This window comes from Carcharhinus amblyrhynchos, chromosome 4 (assembly GCF_965287045.1).
Source record: "Carcharhinus amblyrhynchos chromosome 4, sCarAmb.v2.hapA, whole genome shotgun sequence".
NCBI classification, from domain to species: domain Eukaryota; kingdom Metazoa; phylum Chordata; class Chondrichthyes; order Carcharhiniformes; family Carcharhinidae; genus Carcharhinus; species Carcharhinus amblyrhynchos.
The window spans coordinates 47,618,671-47,645,273 of record NC_137327.1 but is presented as its reverse complement, the minus strand read 5'-3'; the positions used below and the strand labels follow the sequence as shown (position 1 = coordinate 47,645,273).

The window sequence follows — 26,603 nt, the reverse complement described above, 5'->3', positions numbered from 1 at the left end:
TGTAAATACAAATAATTGATCCATTTTGTAGCTGTAAGTCTAAAAGGTAATTGAGCACTACAGCAGCAACTGTGCTTCAAGTATATATTTTAAATGGAACAACTTACTTTCAAAACTGTGTTGTTAATTTAACTTCTAGAAAGGAGGAGATGCCAAGAGGCAAGGATTAACTGTGCTGGACCCAAAGAGGAGTAATGCAATCAATATTGGTCTCACAGTATTGCCTCCAGTACATATCATCAAAAATGCCATCCTCAACTTTGATGAATATGCAATCAACAAAGAAGGCATTGAGGTAAGGGATCCAAAATTGAAACTGTGGGTTCAGGTTAGTGAGCGGTCAAGAATTTGGAAAAAGAACAAGAATGGGAACACAAGTTTGCAACAGTTGCTTGCTGCCCCTCATCAATTTTAGTTCAATCCTCCACCCCTGTCTCAGCATTGTCGTGTATCAGTTAGTACTTCGATTTACAAGATTGACAAGCAAGAAAAGACCAGCTGATCCAAGAAGCTATCCCCACACTATGATGGCCACAGCATCAAGGAATAAATACTTCCCCACTCTCCCAAGTCATCCCCAGGAGCTGTATGTCATGCTGATATCAGATATCAAACTATGTTAAGTGCAAAGAAACCAGATGAACTTTCAATATTGTACAGCCTCTCTGAGAAAGAGGAATATTTGCACCAGTTTTACTGCATGACACTGTGTTCTTTCTACAACTAATACCCAACTGTTGCCTTGGAAATTCCAACACTTTGATTATGGTACGTATTAAACTGGCAATATTGCATAGAAAACAACCAATGTGTTGTTTTTAAAAATACAGATAAATGTGATTGAGTAGGGTGTGCTGGCAAGAAATTCAGCCAAAAATTGTTTATTTTTCTCTAAATTAAATCTAATTTCACTGCTGATTTATATTTTAAAAATACATCAACATCTGCCAGGCTGAGTACTGCTTTCCTGAACAAAAGATGATGGATGTAAACCACTGGTTCTCCAATGCTTCAGTGCCAAACAGGAATTCCCCCATGCAAATTCCACTCCCCCAACCCCGGATGTTATTTACCATTCCTCATTGAGAAGCAGGAAGGATAAATTGGATTGATCAATTGTTTCTTTTTCTTTCTCTCTCATTGCCTTCTGGAATTATACCCAATATAGTGGAGCCTCCATGACTCCTACTCTGTATGTCTTCCAGAGTCTTTGGAGGGCAGTCTTGCATTAGACTTTTCCTTATAGATGTAATCTACCAATGTCATTCTCTTCCTGTTGGGTGTAAGTCAACTCCTCAATCCAAGAAAGATTAAATTCAATTTATGTTGTTTGCAGTGTATTTATCTTCACTCCTATACTACTACGTCAAACTTGTTCAGCCAAAGTTTGGAGACTCAATTGTCTGACAGCCTCCAAAGGAAAGGGAGGTTCATCCACTATGGGCCTATTCTAAACTGACTGAGACCAATGTTCAGTGAGAAACGTTACACCATTGTAAGAATGGTGTTCACTTGCAGGTGTTATTCTTCTGTTTATTTTTGTTGGACACAGCAAGAAGTCTGACAACACCACGTTTAAGTCCAACCGATTTATTTGATAGTAAACTCACAAGCTTTCAAGGTTTCCCTCTTCGTCAGGTGAATGGAGAGTTCTGGCCTCAGACAGTGCATACAACAGCACAAACAGTTTATTGATTACTGATTAGAATGTGAATCTTTACACCTAACCTGCTATTCAAGTCTTAAAGTGGCTAACAATGTGAGTGGAAGGCGGCCTTCACGACACACGACAGCGCAGAGTCGCTGAGCAGAGACTGATAGCCAAGTTCCGTACACGAGGATGGTCTCAACAGGGATCTTGGGTTCATGTCGCACTATCTGTAACCCCCGTGACTTGCCTGGGTTTGCAAAACCTCACTTACTGTACTATCTGGAGACAATACACATCTCTTTAACCTGTGCTCAGTGCTCCTTCCACTCACATTGTTGGCCACTTCAAGACTTGAATAGCAGGTGAGGTGTAAAGATTCGCATTCTAATCAGTAATCTGTAAACTGTCTGTGCTTTATATGCACTATCTGAGGTCAGAACTCTCCATCCACCTGATGAAGAGGGAAACCTCGAAAGCTTGTGAGTTTACGATCAAATAAATCGGTTGGACTTAAACCTGGTGTTGTCGGACTTCTTACTGCGTTTACCCCAGTCCAACGCCGGCATCTCCACATCATATTTTTGTTGGTACAGCCATCCCTAACGAAGGCTTGTTAGAAAATGGAAATCCACAAATCTCATGGCTCAAAGCAGGGTGATCTGTCTCCATGAGTTTTACATGTTGATCGAATGGCAGCTCTTATGGCCACAAAAATCTGGGTCATCACAGATCATGTCATTTACGATAGAGTGTGACATCAATGGTAAGAACGTGGTACGTTAGCTACTACAAACACGCTTGTAATTCTCTGCCTGAGGGCAAGTCCTTGGTGATTATTTACCAAATCACCGCTAAGTGCCACAAGTTTATTTTTATTCTGGGTAGGGTGAGGAGGTAGACCTGAAATCAGCTCAGCCAGAAAGGGGATAGAACCCTATGCTATTGGCATTAAGCTTATCTCCACACTAGCTGTCTAGCTAATTGAGATAACTGGACTCCCCATTTTCAGATTGCAACACCTTTTTAAAACAGGAGAGCCTGAATTTAAACTAATATATTCGAAAACAAACCCCACTATATCCAGTTAATTTAAAGGTGACCTTTTCAAACGAGTTTAATAGTGAGTTTTTAGTCAATGTATCAAGCTTTTGTAATTTCCGCTGGAAACCCTGCCATCATCTCCCCCTTCTGTTTTCCAACAGAAAATCCTGACTATGATCCCCACAGAAGAGGAGAAGCAGAAGATCCAAGAAGCTCAGCTGGCAAATCCTGATGTGCCACTGGGAACAGCTGAGCAATTCCTTTTAACCTTGTCCTCAATCAATGGGATTACAGCTCGGCTGCAGCTCTGGGCTTTCAAACTGGATTACGAGTTTATGGAAAAGGTGGGAATTGTCATAGAATCCTTATGTTAGATTGCTAAGGAATGTTGCAGCTTTTAAAAGAAATATAATCTCCAAATAGATTATCTACAAGGAGTACTAGGTTTTATGCAATGTGTAGAATTGAAATCCATTTGATTGGGGAAAACTAGAAATATTTATATATATTAATATAAATATTAAATATGTGAGACAAGTATAACATTTTTTAATATATGAAAACACAGTTAATAGCGTGCAGAATATAATTCAATTTAATCACATTAATAGTTGTGAAGGATCCAAATCTTGATATGTCCTAGATAGTTAGGCAGATGGGCAACTTGTGTAATTCTAGATGCCTAAATGGGTATATTGTAATGATTATTTGCTGTTTAAGAGGAACATTGAAATATTTGAATTGACTTGCATGTGCTAGTTAGCAATCCACAGAATCTGCACAGTACTTTATAAAACATGACAATCTTTGACCTGCCAATTGAATCTGCAGTTTTAAAGTTCATGGCTGGCAATCTTATGCTTTCAGTAAGGTACTATAATTCAACAAGATTCTGAATCTATCCATTTGATAAATCTTGTAAATATTTCAGATTGCTTGCTTAATGCTTTACTGAGTGAGTTGCTTCAAAATTGACTCTCAAGAGAGGGTTTGCTTATAAAGTTCTGAAATCAAAGTTTTAACTTTTTGTTGCAGGAAATTGCAGAACCACTGTTTGACCTGAAGCTTGGAATGGAGCAGCTTGCAAAGAATAAAACCTTTAAATCTCTTTTGGCAACTCTGCTTGCGATTGGGAATTTTCTGAACAATTCTAGTGTAAGAAGCCATTCTTGTTTCATGGTGATGGAATTGCTATTTGAAACCCTCCCCCCAGCTTCCTGATTGAAGTTTACATTTTAGGACTTGCTTTCCCCTAGGCCAAAGGATTTGAACTGAGTTACCTGGAGAAAGTGTCTGAGGTGAAAGATACCATTCAGAGGCAGTCTTTGCTGTATCATACCTGCAACCTTGTGGTGGAGAACTTCCCAGACACGACAGATGTGTATTCAGAAATTGCAGCAATCACCAGGTCTGCTAAGGTAAGTACCAGGAAGGTACACATCATACTGGTGTAGACAATGACCAAGTTGAGAAATTTGTTATTTTCCACTTTGTGCACCCAGTAACATCAAGTATTATGATAACATGATTCATACAGATTAGGTACATTGTGAGGTTTCTGCTATGTTTTTCCAGTTTAATCCCATCACAGAAGCACATCCATTGCTGAACAAATATGATAGCTGGTTTACAGTTAACTTCTTCCTTGTGGTCATGGTTTCTTGTACACCCCTATATCCTTCACCCTAACACTGGTGACCATGCCCTTCAGCTAACTTTGTCGTAAACATGGGGCAGGATGTTCCGGCCCACCCTACTGGCAGGATCTTGTTATCCAGCCGAAAGTGACCACCGAGCCACCACCCCCCCCCGCCCCCCCCGCCCAAGGCAGTTTCCCCAACTACGCAGCAAGCGAGCCATTCAAAATGCCGTAGATCTTTGCAGGACTGGAAGATCCCGCCAGCAGCCAATGGCACTTCAGCCACCATTGCTGTGGGGGTGAGGAGCTGAAAAATCCCAGCCATGGAATTTGCTACCCAATCCATGCACTTCTGTCCTCCTTTAAGACAATACTAATGTCGCCTCTTAGTCAAAGTAGGTGGTCACCTAATGTCTCCTGCTTTGTCTTGTTGTCCATTATTGTCTGGTTATGCTCCAAGTAAGCCCCTTGGGACATTTTGCCATGTTAGGGTGCCATATAAATGCAAGTCGTTGTTGTCACACTGCAGCTGGTACAGCTCCCAGTGCAACAATTTTCAGAACATTGGTGGCACATACTGGAGTTCAACTTGCAGGCACATGATATGTTCCTTACCAACCTTCTGCACCCGACAAGACAATAATGTGAAGAGCTAAAGCAAAATCAAACCCTGAAAAAGAGCAAAATTAAGCTTCTGCCTCAAGATGTGTGAGCAGAAGTTAAAATGCAGTTTCCTGGAGGTCAATAGTTCAAGATTTTATAAAGGACTTTTTGAATCTTAGCAAATCAGCAAGAAAGGGTCTGCTATTGCAGCACAAAAGCAGCAAAAAATTCAATCCCAATACAAAATAAAATTTATCTTTTCATGTTATTCATAAAAAATGGAATCAGTTATAAATTGGACCCTCTTGTATATTTTGGGCTTTTACAAATGCCAAAAGCAAACGGATTTAAAAAGCTTTCTCTGTTTACAATGAAATTTAATAAATCTAATGGAAAACCCTTCTGGCCAGTGGGTCACGTTTGATGGTAGCTGTTATAATTCATTACTGGTGCTGCCAATTTATGTTTCCTTCCTGCTTTTAACTGCATTGGCATCATTTGTGATGGGGCTGCTCTCATCACATGTCTGCTTGTCTGTGTTTACAGGTTGACTTTGATCAATTGGCAGAATGCCTTGTTCAGTTGGAGAGAAAATGCAAAGCCTCATGGGACCATCTGAAGGTCATTGCAAAGCATGAAACGAAACCTGTTCTCAAAAATAAAATGACAGAATTTCTGAAGGACAGCACAGAAAGAATCATAATCCTCAAAGTGGTACATCGTAGAATTATAAACAGGTCAGACTTCATTTTCAAGGTTCTGTCTGCTTGCAGGAGTTCTAGTATATTGGTGAGACTCGTGTCGAAAATGAAAACACTTTCTACAAATAAACTTGAATGAATTGGCATCTAAGTATTTGTAAACAAGTTGCTTCTGTTTTAGTCAGTTTTCTTTCCTCCTCCTACAGTAGATATCAGAACAATCTAGAACCTTTACGAAGAGATCATTCAGCTCCTCAGGCCTACTCTTCAATTCAATCATATCATGCTTCATTTCATCTCTTTCACCTTTGCTCTGTATCTTTTGGTATCACCACCGCATTAAAACTTGAAAATTCAAATTGACTCGGGATTCAGAGCTTCCTGGGGTGGATAGTTCCAGATTTCTACTAAACTGTGTGTGGAAAAAGTTTTTAAATAAATTGCACTGAATGGGATCTTCCAGTCCTGCCAAAAGTCAACAGAATTTCCAATGTCTTGTCAAATCAGCCACTGTGTCTGTCTGTCTCTTTCGGCCCCCCCCACCCCCGCACCCTCACTCCATCTTTCACACTTGCATGCTCTCACGCACACTCTCACTTGCACTCTGCATCGCGCTCTCGCTCTGCCTCTAATTCTCTCTCTCAGCTTCTCTCTCTCTCTCTCTGAGCCCCTCTCTCTCACGCCCCCGCTCAGACGCTCGCGCCCCCTCAGCCCCCGCTCAGACGCTTGCGTCCCCTCAGGCCCCGCTAAAACTGGGTGGATATATGGGTATATTAGCATAGTGGTAATGTTGCTGTATTAGTAATCCAGAGGCCTGGTCTAATGATCTGAAAATTTGAGTTCAAATCCCACTGTCAGTTGTGAAATATAAATTCAATTAATTCAAAAATCTAAAAAAAACTAGTCACAGTAATAGAGCACCTTGAAACTACTGAATTATTCTAAAAACCCACCTTATTCATGAGGAAAGAAAATGCACCATCCACACCCAATCTGGCAGAGCTGTGACTCCAGAATCTTGGCTATGTGATTGACCTTAAATACCTTCTCTAATAGCCTGGAAGGCCAATCTGTTGCATTCAAGAAAGCATTTTCCCATCACCACCTCCAGGATAATTAGGGATAGGCAATAAATGTTGGTCTTGCCAGAGAGACACACACCTCATAAATGAATAAAAATAAAGAAAATTTCAAGCACGATAAGTTACTGAGGAAATAAAGGACAGTTCAGGACAGTGTCCATTCAACAAATTCATCAGAACGTTCCAGGCTCAAGCTTGTTCTCAAGCCACATTTTTCACACACCACCTCAAAAGAGATTCTGTCGAGTTATTTGTACCCCTGCAGTGAGTTGGACAGTGATTCCTTTGCATTTTTGGGGAAACAAAATACCTTTCTGCGAATGATGTATTTGCATTAAACATTAGTGCACTAACAATCAGTCTTGCTAGAGTGGGGGCAGCCGAAATGGGCCTGTCTGCTCGGGTTCTCATCACCATTGATTGGCGAACTAAGAGGTTTAATTGCCTCCCAGTCGTCTGTGGAGATTCCCTGATGCCTCCTAGTGGCCCATTCCAGAGACTATTAGCGATCATTTTCTGCCCATCTGTAAGTTGCAAGGCAACCCATGGCTGAAAAAGAAACACAAATTGCAAGATGGAAGGAGAATTTTTTGAGGAGTCAATTCCTCCATGACAAAGAAAACTATTTAAATCTTTGGAGGGGAGAGGGGGGTGGTTTTAAAGTACAGCTGACTAAAATCCAGACCTGATTTGCAAGGTGAAAAACATCTTCTAAAGTTTATAAGAGTCTCTCAGTTCATGAATCATGAACAGGCTCAGCCCTGTTCCTAAGTTGCTTGACCCCCTCAGGATAATTTGGGCACAACTGGCATAAATTTACAACCTCACCCAAAGTCCACATAGATGGCTGGTATGGGTAATGGGGAAATGTCATATTGTTCCATGGTTGGGGCAGTGTAGTGAGAACCAGGGTCCTTGGTGGCGTGAGGCAGCAGTGCTAAACACTATGCCACTATGCTGCCCAAAATCATGTGTGGCCTAGATAAAAGCAACTTCAACAAAAAAAATATAGATAGCCCAAAGATCACACAATTGTTTGGAATTGTCGACAATCTAAGGATTAAACTCAACAAGATCCAGTACTTTACAAAAAGCAACTTATAATAGCCAAAGCTCTTATTGGCCGTTGCGTGTTGTTGATCCATTATCTTGTCAGATAAGGTTCCTGGCCCTGACACACGCCCCCTATCTAATCAGCAGTACCTCAAATCAGTCCAACAAAATCACACCAGCACAGGATGTCAGTGTGCATTCTTGTGCTTTGGTGCACTCTTGTGGAGGAATCTGACATGCAAATGCTATTACGTATATCCTTAATTACTGAAAGCAAAGTCCACTTTGCCTGTAGTCGCCAAGATCCCATTTCACAGCATATGTACCATCATTGCATTGATCATGTCAAAAAGTACAGGAAAATTTTTATCATGTCAGCTGTGGACAGAAACTCCTGATACACATAATCATTTCTTACAGGTTCCATTCTTTTCTGTTGTACCTGGGTCATCCTTCTAACACCGCTCGCGAGTTGAAGATTACCAGGTTCTGTAAAATAATTAGCGAGTTTGCACTAGAATATCGGACGACCAGAGAACGGGTACTGCAGCAGAAACAGAAGCGGGCTGCATATCGAGAACGGAACAAGACAAGGGGCAAAATGATCACAGAGGTATGTTTAAGGTTTCAGAGCAGTGCTGAGTCATGATATAAAGGCAGTAGATCGTGAAGTAGAATTGGTCTGGGTTAAAGCAATCAATAGCAGGGGAAGGAAGATGAAGGTGGGAACAGTTTGTAGACCACCAACATATGATCTCTCAGGCAATCAGAGCATAAATAGGGAAATATCAAGGGCATGTTCAAAGGGAACTGCAATCATCATGGGAGATTTTAATCTGCGTGTTGACTGGACAACCAAACTGGCAAGGGTGGTATCGAAGAATTTGTGGACTGTAACAGGAATTGCTTTTTAGAGCAATATGTTGTGGTACCTACCTAGGAATGGGCTATTTCAGATTTGGTTTTGTGTAATAAAGAAGGATTAATAAGGGAATTTTTGGTTAAGGATCCTCTAGGGGGCAGTGACCACAATATGATAGAATTCCAGATGCAATTTGAGGGTGGATGCCATAGGTCCATAACCAGTATCTTCAACTTAAATAAGGAAAATTATCATGGTATGAGGGAGGAGTTGTATAAGGTGAACTGGATGAACAAGCTAAGATACAGGTCAGTAGATGAGCAGGGCAGATATCCAAACAACTGGTCCAAAATGCTCAGCAGTTTATCCCAATCAAACATTGGATTGCATGAGAAAGAGACAAAATTCATGGTTAATACAGGAGGTCAAGGAAAATGTTAAATTGAAAAGCAGGATATACAAAGTGGCACAGGATAATTTTTTAGGATCCAGCAGCAAAAGACTAAAAATTTTATAAGGGGGAGGAAATTAATTTTGAAGAAAATGTGCATGACATATTCAAACAAATAGTAAGAGTTTCTATGGATATATAAATAGGAAGCAGATGTCTAGGTAAATGTGGGATCTTTACTGAATGAGGTGGGTGAACTGATAACAGCAAACAAAGAAATGGCGGATATGGTAAATACATTTTTTTTATCATTATGCACCATGGAAGATATTGCAACTATTTCTAAATTATCAAATAGACTGATTTCAAAAAACATAGTAGAACTTACAATAATCCCAATCACAAGGGCTAAGTCTTAGAGAAACTCAAGAGGCCACTGGGGGACAAGTCACCAGGACCCAAAGAAAAATCAGTTAGTTTAACATCTATTATTGGCAAGATGCTAGAGTGAATAATCAAAGAGGAAATAGCTAATCAGTTAGGAAAGCTGAATATAATCAAACTAGACAGCATGATTATAGGAAAGGGTAAATCATGTTTGACACATTTGCTCAAATTTTTGAGGAGTAACAGAGAGATTGGGTAGAGGGGAAGCTGTATTTGTAGCGCATTTAGATTTCCAAAAGACATTTGACAAGATGCTGCATAAGTGCATAAAGTAAAAACCTATGGAATTGGAGGAAGTGTGTTAGCATGGATTGAAAACTGGCTGTCACATAGAAAACTGAAAGTCAGAATAAATGGGTCCTTTTCAGAATGGAAAAATGTAACTAGTGGAGTACTGCAGGGCTTGGGTCCTGGCCTGCAATTGTTCACTATTTACATTAAGGTTTCCAAATTTGCTGACAATGTGAAGATAGTTGGAAGGGCTGGTTGTGATGAGGATATTATGATTCTGCAACAGGACTTAGGTAGGTCCAGTGACTGGACGAAAATCTGGCAAATGGAGTTTGATGTGGGGAAGTGTGAGGTCATGCATTTTGGTAGAAGGAATCAAAAGCAGATTATTATCTAAATGAAGAGAGACTGCAGGTGAGTGAAGTACAGAGGGACCTAGGTGTTCTATTGCATGAATCACTAAAAGCTAGCCAGCAGGTTCAGTAGATAGTTAAGAAGGCAAATGGTATTTTGGCTTTTATTGCAAAGAGATTGGAGTTTTAAAAATAGGTTTTATTGCAATTGCACAGGGTGTTGATGAGGCCTTACCTGGAATACTGCATACAGTTTTAGCCCCTTTACCTTAAAAAAGAAACAGTAACATCGGAGGCAGTCCAAAGGAGATTCACCAGGCTAATTCCTGGGATGAGTGGGTTAGTTCTATCAAGAAAGACTAAACAGTCTGGGTCTGTATTCCTTAGAATTTAGAAGAGTGAGGGGTGACCTTATTCAAACATACAAAATCTTGAGAGGGCCTGACATGGTGGATGGTGAGGTGTTTCCACTACTGTGAGAATCTCAAACAAGGGGACATAGATAAAGGGCCAGTCGTTTAAAACTGAGGTGCATGGCAATTTCTTCTTGCAGAGGAGTTCCCTGTCTCAAAGGGTATTGGAGGCTGAATCATAAGAAATATTCAAAGTGGAGTTGGATAAATATTTGCTAGAATAGAGGGCTATGGGGAATTGACACAAAAAAGGAACTGAGGTCAGCTTAGATCAACCATGATCATACTGAATGGTTCAAGCCTGCTTATATTTCATGTGTCCTTGTGTTTACTTAACAAGATTAACTTTCTATCTCCAGAACCTAAACATACTGGAGGAATCTCTGCAAGTTATTGTCAGGCAGGATAAAGGCACACATGATCAGATGTTTGCAATAAAGATGCACAAATCCTGGGATTCAAAATGTAAAATTGGTGCAAATCATTTTATAACAAGATGCATGCATTTTTTATTTAGATTTTTTTCATATGGATAAAATTTGATTTGTATTGTAGCCCAGCTAGGCTCAGAATAAAGAGTTACCACAACATGTTGTGCTACCTACTATGATTTGAATGGAAAGTTTTAGCATCATCTTTACTACTTGAGGAATCTTTTCCATTTTGGAAAAGTCAGTTCAGCTATCACTAACTTGAATAAATTGAATCACTGTAGTGGACATGCTTGACATGTTCTAGGGAAGTTTGTAATCAAACAGCATTTGAAAGGAATGAATGCGCAATGCGGGAGGCTGATCTATGCAAGTGTTCTGTTTCTAAGGTCATTGGCCTCCGGGTCTGCATGAGGTCATCTCTGAAAGTCCCCAACTACCACTGACATTCTGGATGTGCACAGCGGAGGTCTGCAGAGTAGCTTGGCACTACAGATCAAAGCAAGCTTCTAAGTGGTGGATTATGGGCTTGTATTTCCTCTCTGGAGGGCTTGAGTATATATTCAAGAGACCAGGGTTACCTTATCAGATTATAATGTCTCGGTAAATGAAAATTCAGTGAGAGACAAGTTAATGCCACAGGAATATGAAATAATTACAAATTTTGTGATCCGAGCATGGCCGGTAATGTCATGACTGAAGTCCAAGCTTTCCATTTTCCCCAGGCACCATTTAAACTGAACCTCTGAACTCTCTATGCACTAGTCTTGGTTTAGGTATAGGACTGCAGTGGAATGTCTGAAATATTCCTTGGAATAGCACCAAGGAGGAGCCAAGGGAACTGAGATGAAGTAACTGGAAACCAAAGCAACAACAGAGAAGTCCACCCATTATTTTGTAACATAAACATGAAAGATCAGAGCAAATTAGTTTAAATAAGGGCCCGCATTCAGTGCCAAGTCTTCCACAGAAATTAAGATTAATTTTGTGACTTGAACTAAATATAAGGAAGTCACTTAAATTACATTGCAATTACATCCCAGTTGAATGAATTAAGGGTATCAGTATGGTCATCTAATTAAAACAGTGGATGAGCTTATACTCATTTACTAAGCTTATTTTGAAACCTGCTTCAGCTAACAAATTTTAGGTGAGGTCTTTTTGTGTTTTCTAAACTCTATTGAATTGACATAGCTGCCAATATCAAGGACTGAAAAACCCTCTTCATGTTTAATTTCAGCAAGTGACAGCAGTACGTAGCAACTGCTGCTATGTCATTCAGATGTAACTACTGAAAGCTGCCTGCACTGGCGATTGGAAACAGTTTCATGTATTATTAGCTGGAATATGGTTATTGCTGCTGAGTCACGACCCCTGACTAGCCTCAAGCTAGTCCTTTGACTCCAAATGGCAAAACCTTTGACCTCCTCTCACAAAATTCCATTACTCGCAAACTCCAGCAAACCGGAACTTCATTTTTCACGCTAACTTCTTTTCCCATGTAACAACTTAGAATTTTATTTGTTAAATTCTAGATTCTCTGATACATAATTATTCCTCCCGTTTTTAAAGACACATCCAATATCTCCACCATTGTCTTGATTGGGGAACAAGAAGGTTGGTCAATAGAAACTCGGAATCTGCCCTCCCTAAATTGCAGCCTTTTAGGCTTCTGTTTTTTTTAACAATATTGTTCAGTAGTTCTCCACGCTTTTTATATTTCCTTCAAATTTTCACACGTACAGTCGTCCATTCTCTTTATCCTCAGTTGCAATCAAGAACAGTAAAATATTCTTTCCCAGTACCTATAAAAATTCATCTCTTCACCTTCCCTACCTCAATAATCAACAGGCTGTTAAAAGCCAAATTAGATATTGCACCCTCACTATCTTGTGATTTATCTCACTTTCTCTTGTTTAATCTTGCTGGTGAGTTTTATAACCAATCCAAGTTTTCAAAACTAAACATCAACAGGAACTTTCATTCATTTTAAGTATGTTAGCATTGACAATGATCAATTAGCCTGGGCTTTGGTCACTCATTTAAGCTTCTCAATTTACAAGATCCTTCCATATCTAGTCCACAAAATAACATCTCAACTTAGAAAACTAATTAGTAGCAAAAGATATGTTGCACAAAAACTGAAGGCGTGGTTTCTATGTACGGTACAAAAAACTTTCAAATTTTTATTGAACTCTAGGATGTGCCGTGTTTTCTTTTTCTGCGGTCATCCACACTTAAGGTTGGGTACAATACTGTGCTCTTGCTACTTGCTTGAGCAACATTTCTATCGACTACATTTTGTGTGAGCAATATCCATGTGTTCACAAATTATAAAACTTGTTAAAATGATTCCTATCTCTAGGCTATAGGTATCTATCCAATTCTAGTGTTATTACATGTGAGAAAAATGCATAAATCAATTAACAAATCTCAAGGAACAACATTGTTTGGCAAGCCTCTTCAATTACAAGTTCATGGTTGATTACAGGTTGCCTTCATTTTTTGGGGGGAGGGAGCGGATTTCAATCCACAGAATAAAATGGACAACAAACCCAAGGAAATGGGTTACAAACAAAGGCAAGCAAATAGAGAGACCAGCAATTTGGTTGTAATTCATTTGTATTTTTTCCCTCCCTCATTTATGTGAAACAGGTTGAAACCTCCTTTGCAGTGCTCATCTCATGGTTTGGCTGATTAACTCTCTCTAACTCTTCATCTAGCTAGAATATATTTGCTTTTGCTTCCAGCTGTTTTTATAAATGGTTGTAACTTTTAGCTCAAACGTGTGATTTAAATTGAGTTTGGCAATCGATCAATTTCAATTTTGTACCCAGAAGAAGTTCAACAAGAAATATGGGATTTCTGATGTGCATGTAGGTCAGGGTGACAAACACAGGATTTGAACTTTTCCTGCTGCACTCAAGGGATTTCTAGCTATAAAACTGAGGAACATGTGCCTTGTCTGATTACTTTTTTAATTAGACAAATAGCAAAATGTCCGACTCTTGTTTAAACATTTCGCTCTAGGCTGAGTTATTCCGGTGAGGTCAATCTAACCTAAAACAGAGTTTTTGTTTGTTTGTTTTCAAAGATCAAATGGCTGCACTTAGTTCAATACAAGATTATTTTTGAAGTGCTCTTAGCTTTTGATTTGTTTCAGTTATTTCAGATACATTCGCCACTGCACATTCAGCCTTCTCATATCAAGAATGGCTGCAAAACATTAGAGATACATGTTCAACTTGCCCAAATTAAGGGAATATATATAAGGGATCAAATGGAATTGTTCATCTGCAAGAAGCCTTATCCTCAAAATAAAACTGTGACAGTGTCAGTTTAATGGAAATTTGTCAACATTTCCATAGTCTCATCACCAAACATTTTTGTTTATGAAAACAATTTAAATTGACCAGTGAATTAAAACATGACATGTAGACTTTGATCGTATGATGAGGGAAAAGGAGATTAGGTTTTGATTTTCAGTGTTCACAAAATACTTGTGGGTGAGGGAAGCCATTTGGACGGTCTTGGCACATCCAAGCAGAAAGACCTTTCTGTGTCCCCACTACATTTTGCAGTTGGTTTTGAAGGATTATCAGGTTTGTAGCCTTGATTATTTGATCCATATAATAACTACAGTGAGAGAGGGGGAGTGCCCTGAATGTGTGTGTTAAATGCCCCTTTGTTGGTTTCAACCTATGTTCACTTGGCCAAATCTTTCCACTTAGGTTTAATTTCCAGTTTATCTTTTCCACACTATTTACTATCTAAAAAAATAAGTCTTAAGATACTGCAAGATGCCTCCTTTTAAGGCCAAGAAGCCGTTGGTTTTTTTGGCATATAATCAGCCTTCTCTGCACTTGTCTCCAAGACTCCAGTCTTTCCCTTGTGACTTGGCAATCAGAATAAGACACCCATCTGACCAAAGTACTGTGGTTTGATCATAATCTTTGACTTGTCTACTGTTTCAGCTACGTTGTCGAGCATTCTATATTGGCTATGCCAGTTACTGCTCTGCACTGGTTGAACATACTGAGTGTCAGGTATTTACCTCTAAAAAGCAAGGTGAAAGGAAGGGCACTAGAACAAGCAGCAAAGAAGCAAGTAAATTTGTAACGTATTGTCCAAACTCAAACTCCGTGGGGCAATTCAATGCAGCAGGCTGGGAAACATCAGTGGAGACCGTTTAGCAAGCTCCCCACTGGGCTCCACAGCCTCCATGTCTCTGGGCCTCAGAATTCCAGCGTTGTCAGTTCTGTGCCGGAAATTGGCATGGGAACTGATTTAAATATTATAATGCTGATATTGATATCATGAGCAGGCCTGGGACTGAAGTCTCCAGGCTCGCTAGAATCTTTCCACCACCCCCCGCCCCCTTCACTCCCACCAGCAGTGGTTCACTCCAGCAGGATTTACAACTGCTACCCATTAACGGCAAGCTGGTGGCAGGACCCAGCTGGAGTGAATGGAGGCCATGGAAACCCCCCAGGCGGTCTGGGATTAGGGGGGTTTCCCTGGGCATTTCCAGCCTGACAGTGCTAGCCTAGCCCCCTGGCACAGCCCAAAGGGCACTTTGGCACTGCCCACTGGGCATTAGGCAGTGCCAAGGAGGTGAGACCAGAGGGGTTGGGGCTTATTGGAGTGGGCAGTGTCTAATGGGGAGAGATTGTGGCAGTGTGGGGTGGGAGGGACTGGCTACCACTCTGCACTTAGAATCAGTGACAGAGGGAGGGAAGGGGTTGAACGGGGGTTCGAGGTGGGCCAGTTTGGGGACAGTGTGGAGTCTGTGTGTATGTGCCGATCAGCACATGCGCAGTGGCCTGCTGAGCCTCTCCAGTAGGAATAAGCCCCGCCCACTGATTTTCAGCGTGAATCTCCCTGAGGCACTCTGCAGTGCACAGAGTGTGGGAGATTCACTTTGAAGTTACTCCAGTTTTTACACCAATTTGACACTTCGAATTTTTTTGAGAGAATCCTGGCCTTTATGTGAACCGCCTATCAATGTAGAGGCACGTAATGCTGACATCATATCCAGTTGAGGTCGTGAGGTATCAAAGCCTTGAATGTTTTGATATGAATTACACATACTATTTGCCATTCATTTACTATAATTTTGGGTTTCAGGAAGAGACTAAAGCATTTTGACCTTGATGATGAGCAGAAACAATTCCATTCTACGTTGAAACTCAGAAAGTTAACACACTGAACTAAGCCTTGTTTTTCTTTGCAAATTATTGCAGACAGCGAAATTCTCTACTGCAGCTGGTAGTCCTGAGAGCAGCCCAGCTGCTGAAACACCAGATCACCAGCTACAAGCAGATGAGGAGCACGAGAACATGAAAAACATTTTGACTGTACCAGTGCCACAGACTCGAAGGAGCAGAGGCAACAGATGTGAGCTTTATTTCTGACTTGTCACTGGGAGTGGAGCACTCTGTACTGTGTTATTCAGTATGCCCAGTTAGAATATTTTAGCATTCTGCATGTCATGCATTGTGTAAATCCAGCACAAGTAGCCTTTCCAATTTACAGTGTGAATATAGGTGAAATCCTCCCTTACTCTCTGTCCTGAGGCCATATTCTTCAATTTATTTTAGTGTTTAGTAGTGTCCCATTGTATCTTATTGGGTTCTTCTAAGAAAATTTAAAATCTTATGGGATTCACAGCTGTAGAATTTAATCCTACATTAAGCAACTGAAGCAACAATTGAATTTCCTTTGGGCCTTAATTTCTGCCTTTCTCACCTGAGAGCACTGGTCCTTGCTGAAGTAACAAGCCATAGACAATGGTTACCCTCCAATAACATGTGCACTTGGAGACTTTTCACTTTAGAATTATTATTGGGAATTTGTGCTGACTATTTTACCATGATGCTCATCGTAGGCTGATTAGATTCTGTTCCCATCTGATATAGACAAACATGTACTTTCTTAACTGGGATCTTTTGACAGTTATCAGGGGCTAGAGACTAGGCTGATTTATTTATTTCTTCTTTCCCTAGAACAGGGACCCCACGGCCAATGGTGGCTCCTTCCTACCACCATGGCTGAGATCTGCTAATTCCGAGAAGACCGAGAATAAGACTGTTTTATTTTCAGTCAGCTCAATATTGGGCACTTTACTTCCCAACACAACGGCTGGGAGGGGATGCACCCCCTCACACCCTCATCATTCCTGACTAGCGCAAAGATATTTTGGCCTTGGAGGGAGTGCAGAGGAGGTTTACTAGGCTGATACCGGAGTTGAGGGGGTTGAGCTATGAGGAGAGGCTGAATAAATTAGGCTTGTACTCGTTAGAGTTTAGAAGAATGAGGGGAGATCTCATTGAGACGTATAAGATGATGAATGGGATAGATAGGATAGAGGTGGAGAGACTCTTCCCGCTCAAAAAAGACAGTAGGACTAGGGGGCACAGCCTCAAGATAAAGGGGGGGCGGTTTAGAACGGAGTTGAGGAGGAACTTCTTCACTCAAAGGGTGGTGAATCTCTGGAATTCTCTGCCCGTTGAAGTGGTGGAGGCTGCTTCGCTAAATATTTTCAAGACGCGGGTTGATGGGTTTTTGATAAGAGAGGGGATTAAGGGTTATGGGGAGAGGGCGGGAAAGTGGAACTGAGCCACGACAGATCAGCCATGATCTTATTGAATGGCGGGGCAGGCTCGAAGGGCTAGATGGCCTACTCCTGCTCTTATTTCTTATGTTCTTATTATGGACCAGTTTTTCTATAAAAGTTTGATTATTAAATCTATGGTAACCGCCTTTGTACTGTAAGGGTAAAGAAAGGCTCAGGGTATCTATTGCTTTGATATTATAGATTTTTAAATATCCACAATCATTTAACATTAATAATCTTTATTACTGATGATTGTAGAGGGATGAGAATCTAGTTTGGATGTTTATTGAATACAACACGTGAACCAGTTAACATGTGCTTGAAGCAAACACATAATAAAGACACAGTTGGTTAGCAGGAGTGTACTTTTGCTATTTCTTTGATCACGGTGTGCTACAAAATTTTGCACTTCCTACGCAGCATTTGTTTTTCACATCTCACTGATGTTTCTTTTTCCCCTTTTTTGGCTTTTGCAGCTATTGGAAGGATCAGTCCACCAAATTCTTCTGCTCTGAAGGATGAGGCAGCAAGTCCAGCTGATGATGCAACTGATGAAATCATGGACCGCCTGGTAAAATCAGTCACACAGAATCCCAACCAGAGGCCATCTACCCCAAAGGAACGCAAGAGATCACGAGCAAATAGGAAATCTTGTAAGTTTTTATCTCTAATAATTGGGGCTGAAGTGGTGAAAGAGGAGTGGTGGAGGAAGTGCTGTGAGAAGATGATTATTGTTCCTTTAAACTTTGTAAAATTAGAAAAATGAAGCAAACCAACTTTTGTACCATTGTTTCCTAATGAGATGAGAGTGTTTTCATCAGAACCCTGACTATACGAGAACAGTTTTTTGTATTAATGATAACATTTCCACTTAAATATTCAATAGTTTTTATTAAAATATCCCTTAAAGCTACAGTGTTCTTCTGCTACTTTGGGCCATACCACTTCATCTGTCCAATCATAAGCAAAATATTTCCTGCAATGGCTTCTGTTCCTGCCCCTACTGATATCATCTTGTTTGGCTCATTATCCACTGTGTTTGCTTATACCATTGTGAAACACTTTGGAATAATATTCTTTGTTAAAGGTGCTACATATTTGAGAGTTATTAAACTTAAATTAATTGTGGCAAAATATGAGGTCAGAAATTGCCATCATTGGCGAAGGGTTGGCACTCACTGCTGATATGGAGAAAAGTTGCAAACAAAGCAAATTCTGGAGCGTAGGTTTCCTCCATTCCTTGAATTTAATGCCATTTTTGAGGATAAGAACATAAGAAATAGGAGCAGGAGTAGGCCATCTGGCCCTTCGAGCCTGCCCCGCCATTCAATAAGATCATGGCTGATCTGTCGTGGCTCAGTTCCACTTTCCCGCCCTCTCCCCATAACCCTTAATCCCCTCTCTTATCAAAAACCCATCAACCCGCTTCTTAAAAATATTTAGCGAGGCAGCCTCCACCACTTCAACGGGCAGAGAATTCCAGAGATTCACCACCCTTTGAGTGAAGAAGTTCCTCCTCAACTCCGTTCTGAACCGCCCCCCCTTTATCTTGAGGCTGTGCCCCCTAGTCCTACTGTCTTTTTTGAGCGGGAAGAGTCTTTCCACCTCTATCCTATCCATCCCATTCATCATCTTATACGTCTCAATGAGATCTCCCCTCATTCTTCTAAACTCTAACGAGTACAAGCCTAGTTTATTCAGCCTCTCCTCATAGCTCAACCCCCTCAACTCCGGTATCAGCCTAGTAAACCTCCTCTGCACTCCCTCCAGGGCCAAAATATCCTTGCGCAGGTGCGGCGCCCAAAACTGCACACAGTACTCCAGCTGCGGCCTCACCAATGCCCTATACAGCTGCAGCAAGACCTCCCTACTTTTATATTCAATCCCCCTCGCTATGAAGGCCAGCATCCCATTCGCCTTCCTGACCACCTGCTGCACCTGCAGGCTGGGTTTTTGCGACTCATGCACAAGGACCCCGAGGTCCCTCTGCACCGTCGCCTGCTGCAGTTTTTCGCCCCGTAAGTAATAGTCCTTCCTACCATTCTTCCTACCAAAGTGGACCACCTCACACTTGCCAACATTAAATTCCATTTGCCATTTCCTGGCCCATTCGCCCAGCCTATCTAGATCCTTCTGCAGACTCTCCACACCCTCCGCACAATTTGCCTTTCCCCCAATCTTGGTGTCATCAGCAAATTTCGACACCCTACACTCGGTTCCCTCCTCCAGATCATCTAAGTGGCAGTCTTCAGCAAAAGAACAGGCAGTCTAATCAGCCTATCGTCTTGAAAAATTCTCACAGACAGCAAAGAGGAAGGAAAGTGCGTGGAACCACATTTAAGTCATTGTACGGGGCTGCATGTGGAATTAGTGCATGTGTTTCCCAGATAGAGAAGCATGTTCACATTTGTTCTTTGGCAATGAATACAGACTGATATTTTTGAGAAAAATTTCAGATTGCCAAAACATTGGAAAATTTGATAACTGTAAGCTGGTCATGTGTAATTGCATTAAATTCATCCATGTTCTTGTTACTTTAATTACAAAGATGTTTCTCAATTTGTAACAAAAGAAAGGGTCTCTTAAACTGTGTAAGTCATGGCCTCGCTTTGTTACACTCTCGCTCGCTCTCCTTTTGAACCAGTGAAATTCAGCACGCTCAAATTTCCTTCCTCAGTGAATAATTTTTTTGGGCAGGTGGTGAAAGTTTGCTGAATGCTTGTACCTAAACTTTACTACTTGTTAAACATATCTCCTTATCCTTCTCTTTTCCCTTCCAAAGTTGTTTATTTACTTTTCTTGCAAGCAGCTCACTATTACATATCTTACTATGTACTGAAATGGTGACCATTTGGCAGGGAACACAGTTCAGATGGAAAGTGTGCAAATTTTTTTTTGTCTTCCCTCCCTTAAAGAAGTTTGTCTCCCAGCAATGTCCAATCTTTTCCCCCCACTTAGGCAATTAATTCTTTTCACTGAGGAATGTGAATTGTTGTGATCAACAGCCCTAGGAATTGAACTTCTGGTTGTAATATTTCACTGTCCAAGTATCTGACCTAGTGAGGCATTCATAATAGAAAATGTACATGCACATTGTATTAATAATATTGCTATAATTTCTCAGGGCACACAAAACTGTCACTCAGGATTATGAAAAGTAGTATGGCATGCAGCAACTGGCTCACACCTTTGTCTAGCTTGTTGTGATAATGTGATTCATTTCCTAACACGACTGACCTTTTGCCAGCCACCTCTCAGTTTTATGGGTGCGACACTCACTCGTTTTTAATCATACAAAAAAATCAGTTGTATTGTAATAATGCAAATTTCTTTCAAGCCTTTTTCAAGATAAGTGACATAATACTGACTGTTGGAGTTAGCCAATTAATTATCAGTTTGAAACTGCCAACAGAAATTGGCATGCTTAATGCAACTGCATCATTGTTGTAGAGAAAGAAAGCCAGCCATTAACCTTGAGCCTGACATTTATAAGAAATTTACGTATAGACCCAAGCATCTTCTATGCAACTTCAATTCCCTCAGAGAGCAATGACATCAATTTGCATTTGTATAGTGTCTTTAACATAGTGAAACATCTCAAAGTACTTCTCAGGAACATTGTTGAACAAAATTTTAAAACAAAATAAGGTTGTCATAGCTGATCAAAGAGGTAGATTTTATGGAGTATCTAAAAGGAAAGAGGACTGAAGAAGTAGAGGGGTTTGGAGAGGGAATTCTGGAGTTAGGGACATAGGCAATCGAAGGGACAGTCACCAATGGCAAATCAGTGGAAATCACACAAGAGATTAGGGTGGCACAGTGGTTAACACTGCTGCCTCACAGCACCAGGGACCCGGGTTCAATTCGAACCTTGGGTGGCACTGTATGGAGTTTGTTTTCCCCGTGTCTGTGTGGGTTTCCTCTGGGTGCTCTAGTTTTCTCCCACACTCCAAAAATGTGCAGTTAGGTGGATTGGCTATGCTAAATTGCTCCAAGGTATGTAAATTAGGGGGATTGGTGGGGTTAAAGGGGTTACTGGGATATGGCAGTGGGGTGGGTAAAATGTTCTGTTGGAAAGTGGGTGCAGACTTGATGGGCCAAATAACCACCTTCAGCTTAGTAGACTCTGTGATTCTATTGGAATTGGATGATTGATGAGATGGCAGAAGGTTGTAGGCGTGGAGGATGTTACAGAAATGGGGAGGAATGAGGTCATGGAAGAATTTGAAAACAAAGATGAGAATTTTAAAATGAAATGTTTTCAGTCCAAGTGCAACGAGCACAGGGCCAATGGAGGAACAAGACTTGGTGCAAGCTGGTATTTTTCAGCAGAGTTTTGAATGAGCTCGAGTTTGTGGAAGGTGCAAGAAGGGAGGCAGTCAGGAGAACATTGGAATAGCCAAGTCGCACTCAAATTAAGGCATGAATGAAGTTTCAACAGTAATTGATCTGAGACCAGGATGGAGTTAGAGGTGGATGAAGGCAGTCTTACAAATGGAGAATGTATGGCTTTGGAAGCTCAATTCAGGATCCAATAGGCTGATAAGGTTATGAGTGATCTAGTTCAGCTTCTGTCAGGGAGAGGTTTGAAGTCAAAAGGGACAGAGTTAAGTTGTGACCAAAGACAAGTCTTCATTTAAACTCCAGCAGGGATCTTGCAAATTTTACATTTTCCCTTAACTTTCAGCATGTGATTCGTAGTTTCCTTAGGAAACCAATTAAAGTTGAAACTGTTTTTTGTATACTTTTATAGCCAACGTGGAACATGTTGCTAAATATGTTGATAAATGGGATTGTAAAGTAATTTCAGCACTTTGCTGTTAAAGATTATTTATTAAAAATCTTTTATTTGAGAGGGTGATAAATGCTCATCATCTGCTCAGTGAACAGTCAATACTGGAGATTGGAATAACTTCCTAAATTATACCCAGCGGATACCCTCCCCACACACTCCTACTTTTCTTACAAAATGCCATTAATTCAGATGTTAGGCATGGTGCAGTTGCTAATACTCTGCTTTTGAGGCAGAAGGTTGTGGGTTCAAGTTTCACTGCAGGAACTTGAGCAAAAAAATCAAGCCTGATCTTCCAGTGCTGTACTGAGGGAATGATGCTCGGTCAAAGATACTGTCTTTTATGTGGGACATTAAACCTGCCCCCTCAGTTGAATGTGAAATATTCCCTGGCACTACTTTGAAGAAGAGTAGGAGAATTCTCTCAGGTGTCCTGATCAATATTTGTCCTTCAGTTAGCAACACTTGAAAAGAAAATGCAGATTATCACATTGCTGTTGTTGGGAGTTTGTTGTATGCACATCAGTTGCTATGTTTCCCATATTCTAACAGTGACTACACTTTGAAAATAGCTGGGTTTATGAAACATGCTCTATAGATATAAGTTCTTGCTCCAGTTACAGAAAAACCTGATGCAAAATAAGTTCCACTCTCTTCTGTCTCACTGACATAACTTTCTCTCCATCTAAAAACAAAATTCCCAGCACATTAGTGTGATGTCTTCCACACCAGCCATGTTTGTCATTTCCATTAGTATGATTGTGCTATACTGGTTTGCACCATCTTGGGCTACATCCCAGTAGGAACTGAGTTGGAGTGACCAGAGTAGTAACAGGAGTTCAGTTCAGTTTACCTGTACTAATGGGAATTTGCTCTTTCTATGCAGTGCGAAGAACTCTGAAGAGTGGTCTGACCCCTGACGTGGTCCAAGCTTTGGGTTTGTCCAAAGCGCCAGAAGTAGAAGTATAAGAGATTTTGGATGCGAGCGAAGCTCAGAGGCCATCAGCAATTGAGATATCTACACTGACAGCATGGAAAGATGGACAATGTATTTTCATATCTCTCCAGATTCCTGACAAATTCCAGAACTTCACAAGTATTTTAAATTGTTACAGTGTCCCTGGGCCTTGTACGAGCACATTGTTGTAAGGAATCATGTGTTGAACTTAAAAGGCATGAGGAGGGCCCACTAAACCTGACAGCTCAATTTGTTCTACATAATGGATTCTGAGGGCAAATAGGAGTTCAGCCAAACCTCACATGAATGTTCCCCTCTCTAATTAGGCTGAATGATGATGATTTCTCTCAAAACTACTGGTGTTCAACTGAAAACCCATTTCTATTCTCTTCCCAATGAATTGCTTTCAATCCTTTCTTGAAGGCAGTGTGTCTCTTGCAGCAATTCCACAGGTATTGTTCATCTTCCAATAATATTCCCAGGTATGATACCGGATAATGAGTAACATTGAGCTGCTGGACCATGAAGGGCTTCACAGCTGAACTTGACCCTGTCCTTGTTCATAGTGCACATCCATAGGAGGGTTCAGTGGATAGTGATCAATCTTGGAAATACTGGTAAATTTCCCCTTCCCCAACCCCAGGACACTAAGATCCTTCCCACTGGTGCTCTGTCAGTAGTTGGCTACAGAGCAGGGCTGGAACTTGGGACTTCCCAGATGTAAATGGCTCACCCATTCATGATGATGCATTTACCCACTGAGCCAACAGGAGATGCCACTGAACTATTTTGAACACAATGGACTTTAACTAGCTAGCTATCTAGTGGAACTGTCATGTCCATAACCAAAAGTATTTAAATTATGTAAAATTGCTGGCCTTTAACTAGCACTATGTTGTAAACATATCTTAGACCCACAGGGTGGAGAATTGATATCAATAATAATGATTACTACATTGAGTAAAAGCAAATAAAGTATATTCAATTGTCAGACTACAACAAAAGTATAGTTGGAGTTGTCTTCATGCAGCATATTAAAAATTGCTGGCAGACAGGCCAGCATACTGTGTGCAGCCCATATAATGGACAAAAATTTGCACTGGGTGTCACGCTACTCTTTTAAATGACCATATAGAGGCAGTATTAAGAGCACACTTTATAAAAACCACTAATTGACAACTCAGTTAAGATTAGTTACAGCATAGTTCCAACGACTATAACAATCCAAAAGTACTTTCCTTCAAATGGTTTGGAAGTTTGCTCAAGTATGCAGAAATAAGCAGTTTATACTAAGTGTTAAAAGTACATATCATTCTACTTTTCAAATAAACTACAATATCAAAGGTCCTTCAGGATTGTGTGATGTATTTTCATGAACTTTATATTTTTATCCATGAGATTTAGTGTTTTTTGAATGTTTGTATAAGGGTTGTTGCAACAATTAAATGTTTCACATTTTTCTCGAGTTTCTTTGCCTTTTCTTTGAAAGCTGTGAAGATGGTGAAAAGTCATGGTGCTATTGGCTTATCTTTTGCCATCTCTTTAAATGTGTGCCTTGAGCATAAATATTTGAAACAGTGGGCTTTGGTTGATGGAATTGAAGATCGTTCCTCGTCCAATATGAAAACATTTCAGATCTTTGTCATTTTCTGTGCTCTATTAGGGCCTATGTGCACTGCACTCTGCTGATAATACCAGCAGGTACATGAAATCAACTCTAGTTACTTCTTCCAGGTATGTGAGTTCCACTTGTGCATTCCAAGCTGTTTCTTTACAGTTTGGTTAAGTCTGTGATCCTAACGTATGAAGAATTGTAAATGCAAATAAATTTCCGCTCACTCCACCATGCAGCTAATTACAGACACGGTGGTATTTCTGCACAAGTGAACTCTGGTGCTTTAGCAAGAAAACTCCATAGCTGCACTGTTATTTCACAGAACAAATACAGGTGAGGAAGGTCATTCAGCCCATATGTCTAAAAACAAAAATGAAGATTTCTCCCATTAGATTACCCAACTTGCTCTTGAATAACTCTTAAGGTTCATGGCCACATCACCATTTGTGGGTCCATTTCAAACAGTCCCAAATAGGCCTTAAGCATTGGAAGTTCTGCTATTTCCAAAGTCATCTGGGGAGACATAAAAGATGCCATGGCTTGATGAACACAGTGTTCTTCCCAGTGTACTTCTGATATTCATTGCTGAATCCTAAACCACCAGATAGGATAAGAGGTATTTAGTCATGATGCTCCTATGATGCTACACTTGATGGACCCAGTTAATCTTCCCTTACTTGTTATTTTTGTATGTTTGTATGAATTGAATTTCATTTCATTGATGCGTATGGTGCTTGGCTGTGTAAACTAGCCATCCATTTACCTACAAAGTAATGGTGACTACCTGTCAAAGTAATTAATTGGTTGTAAAACAACTTGCACTATTCTGATGATGTTCAAAGCACTATAATAAATATATTTTTTCCTTAAATTTGCCCTTCACTCCTTTGGGTTGGTACTTCCTTACCTGGCTGATGAGCTTGTAGTAATGTTTTGGGTTTACTCTTTCAATATTATTTAATATCTCATTTTTTTTAAGGTTTCCTTTACCATCTTTCAAATCTAAGGAGCTCCAGTTTCTCGAGTCTTTTGTGGTTTGGTCCTATGTTATTCACAGCCAGTCCTCGAGCTCACCTCAGCATTGCCACCAGGACTCATATGATTCAAATGTGCACTGGTCGCCAAATCTGAAACAATACATAAGGTGCAGTCTGACCAGAACATTGCATTTTCTGACTCAACTTTTTATTTGGCAGTGTAGTTCAGTATTTTGTACCCTTTGGTTGCCACTACACATTGACTTGATGTGCTAGGCACCAGCTCTGTTAACACGCACACCTCTCTTACACCCTCGTATTCTGTATCATTAATGGACAGCAAGGTGCCATAGTAGTCAGCACTGCTGCCTCACAGCGCCAGAGACTTGGGTTTGATTCCCAGCTTGGGTCAATGTCTGTGTGGAGTCTGCACTTTCTCCCTGTGCTTGTGTGGGTTTCCTTCAAGTGTTCTGGTTTTCTCCCACCATTCGAAAGATGGGCTGGTTAGATGGATTGGCCAAGCTAAACTCTCCGTCAGTGTACTCAAACAGGTGCCAGAGTATGGCGACCAGCGGATTTTCACAGTAACTTTATTTCAATGTTAATGTAAGCCTGCTTGTGATTAATAAGTAAATTTTTAGTATGTTGTCCATTTTTTCTTATGATGTCAGTCACTATTGTTCCCATTTATATATTTTGAGCGCAATTGGCTTCGTGCCTAGAATGGACACGTAGATGATTAACGAG

At 40.6% G+C, this 26,603-nt stretch overlaps 1 protein-coding gene across 5 annotated transcripts in view; it reads left to right on the top strand.

Annotated features, from left to right (window-relative positions):
* fhod1 (formin homology 2 domain containing 1) overlaps positions 1 to 24,729 on the top strand; it is a 329,870-nt gene extending 305,141 nt beyond the window's left edge. For all 5 annotated transcript variants that reach the window (XM_080187106.1, XM_080187105.1, XM_080187104.1 and 2 more), the window contains 9 exons: positions 140 to 295; positions 2,854 to 3,036; positions 3,728 to 3,847; positions 3,949 to 4,110; positions 5,481 to 5,671; positions 8,191 to 8,383; positions 16,142 to 16,295; positions 17,991 to 18,167; positions 23,193 to 24,729. In XM_080187106.1, the coding sequence (XP_080043232.1) occupies positions 140 to 295; positions 2,854 to 3,036; positions 3,728 to 3,847; positions 3,949 to 4,110; positions 5,481 to 5,671; positions 8,191 to 8,383; positions 16,142 to 16,295; positions 17,991 to 18,167; positions 23,193 to 23,275 (1,419 nt within the window). In that variant the 3' untranslated portion in view covers positions 23,276 to 24,729. The remainder of the gene's footprint in view (positions 1 to 139; positions 296 to 2,853; positions 3,037 to 3,727; positions 3,848 to 3,948; positions 4,111 to 5,480; positions 5,672 to 8,190; positions 8,384 to 16,141; positions 16,296 to 17,990; positions 18,168 to 23,192) is intronic.
* Positions 24,730 to 26,603: the final 1,874 nt, after the last annotated feature.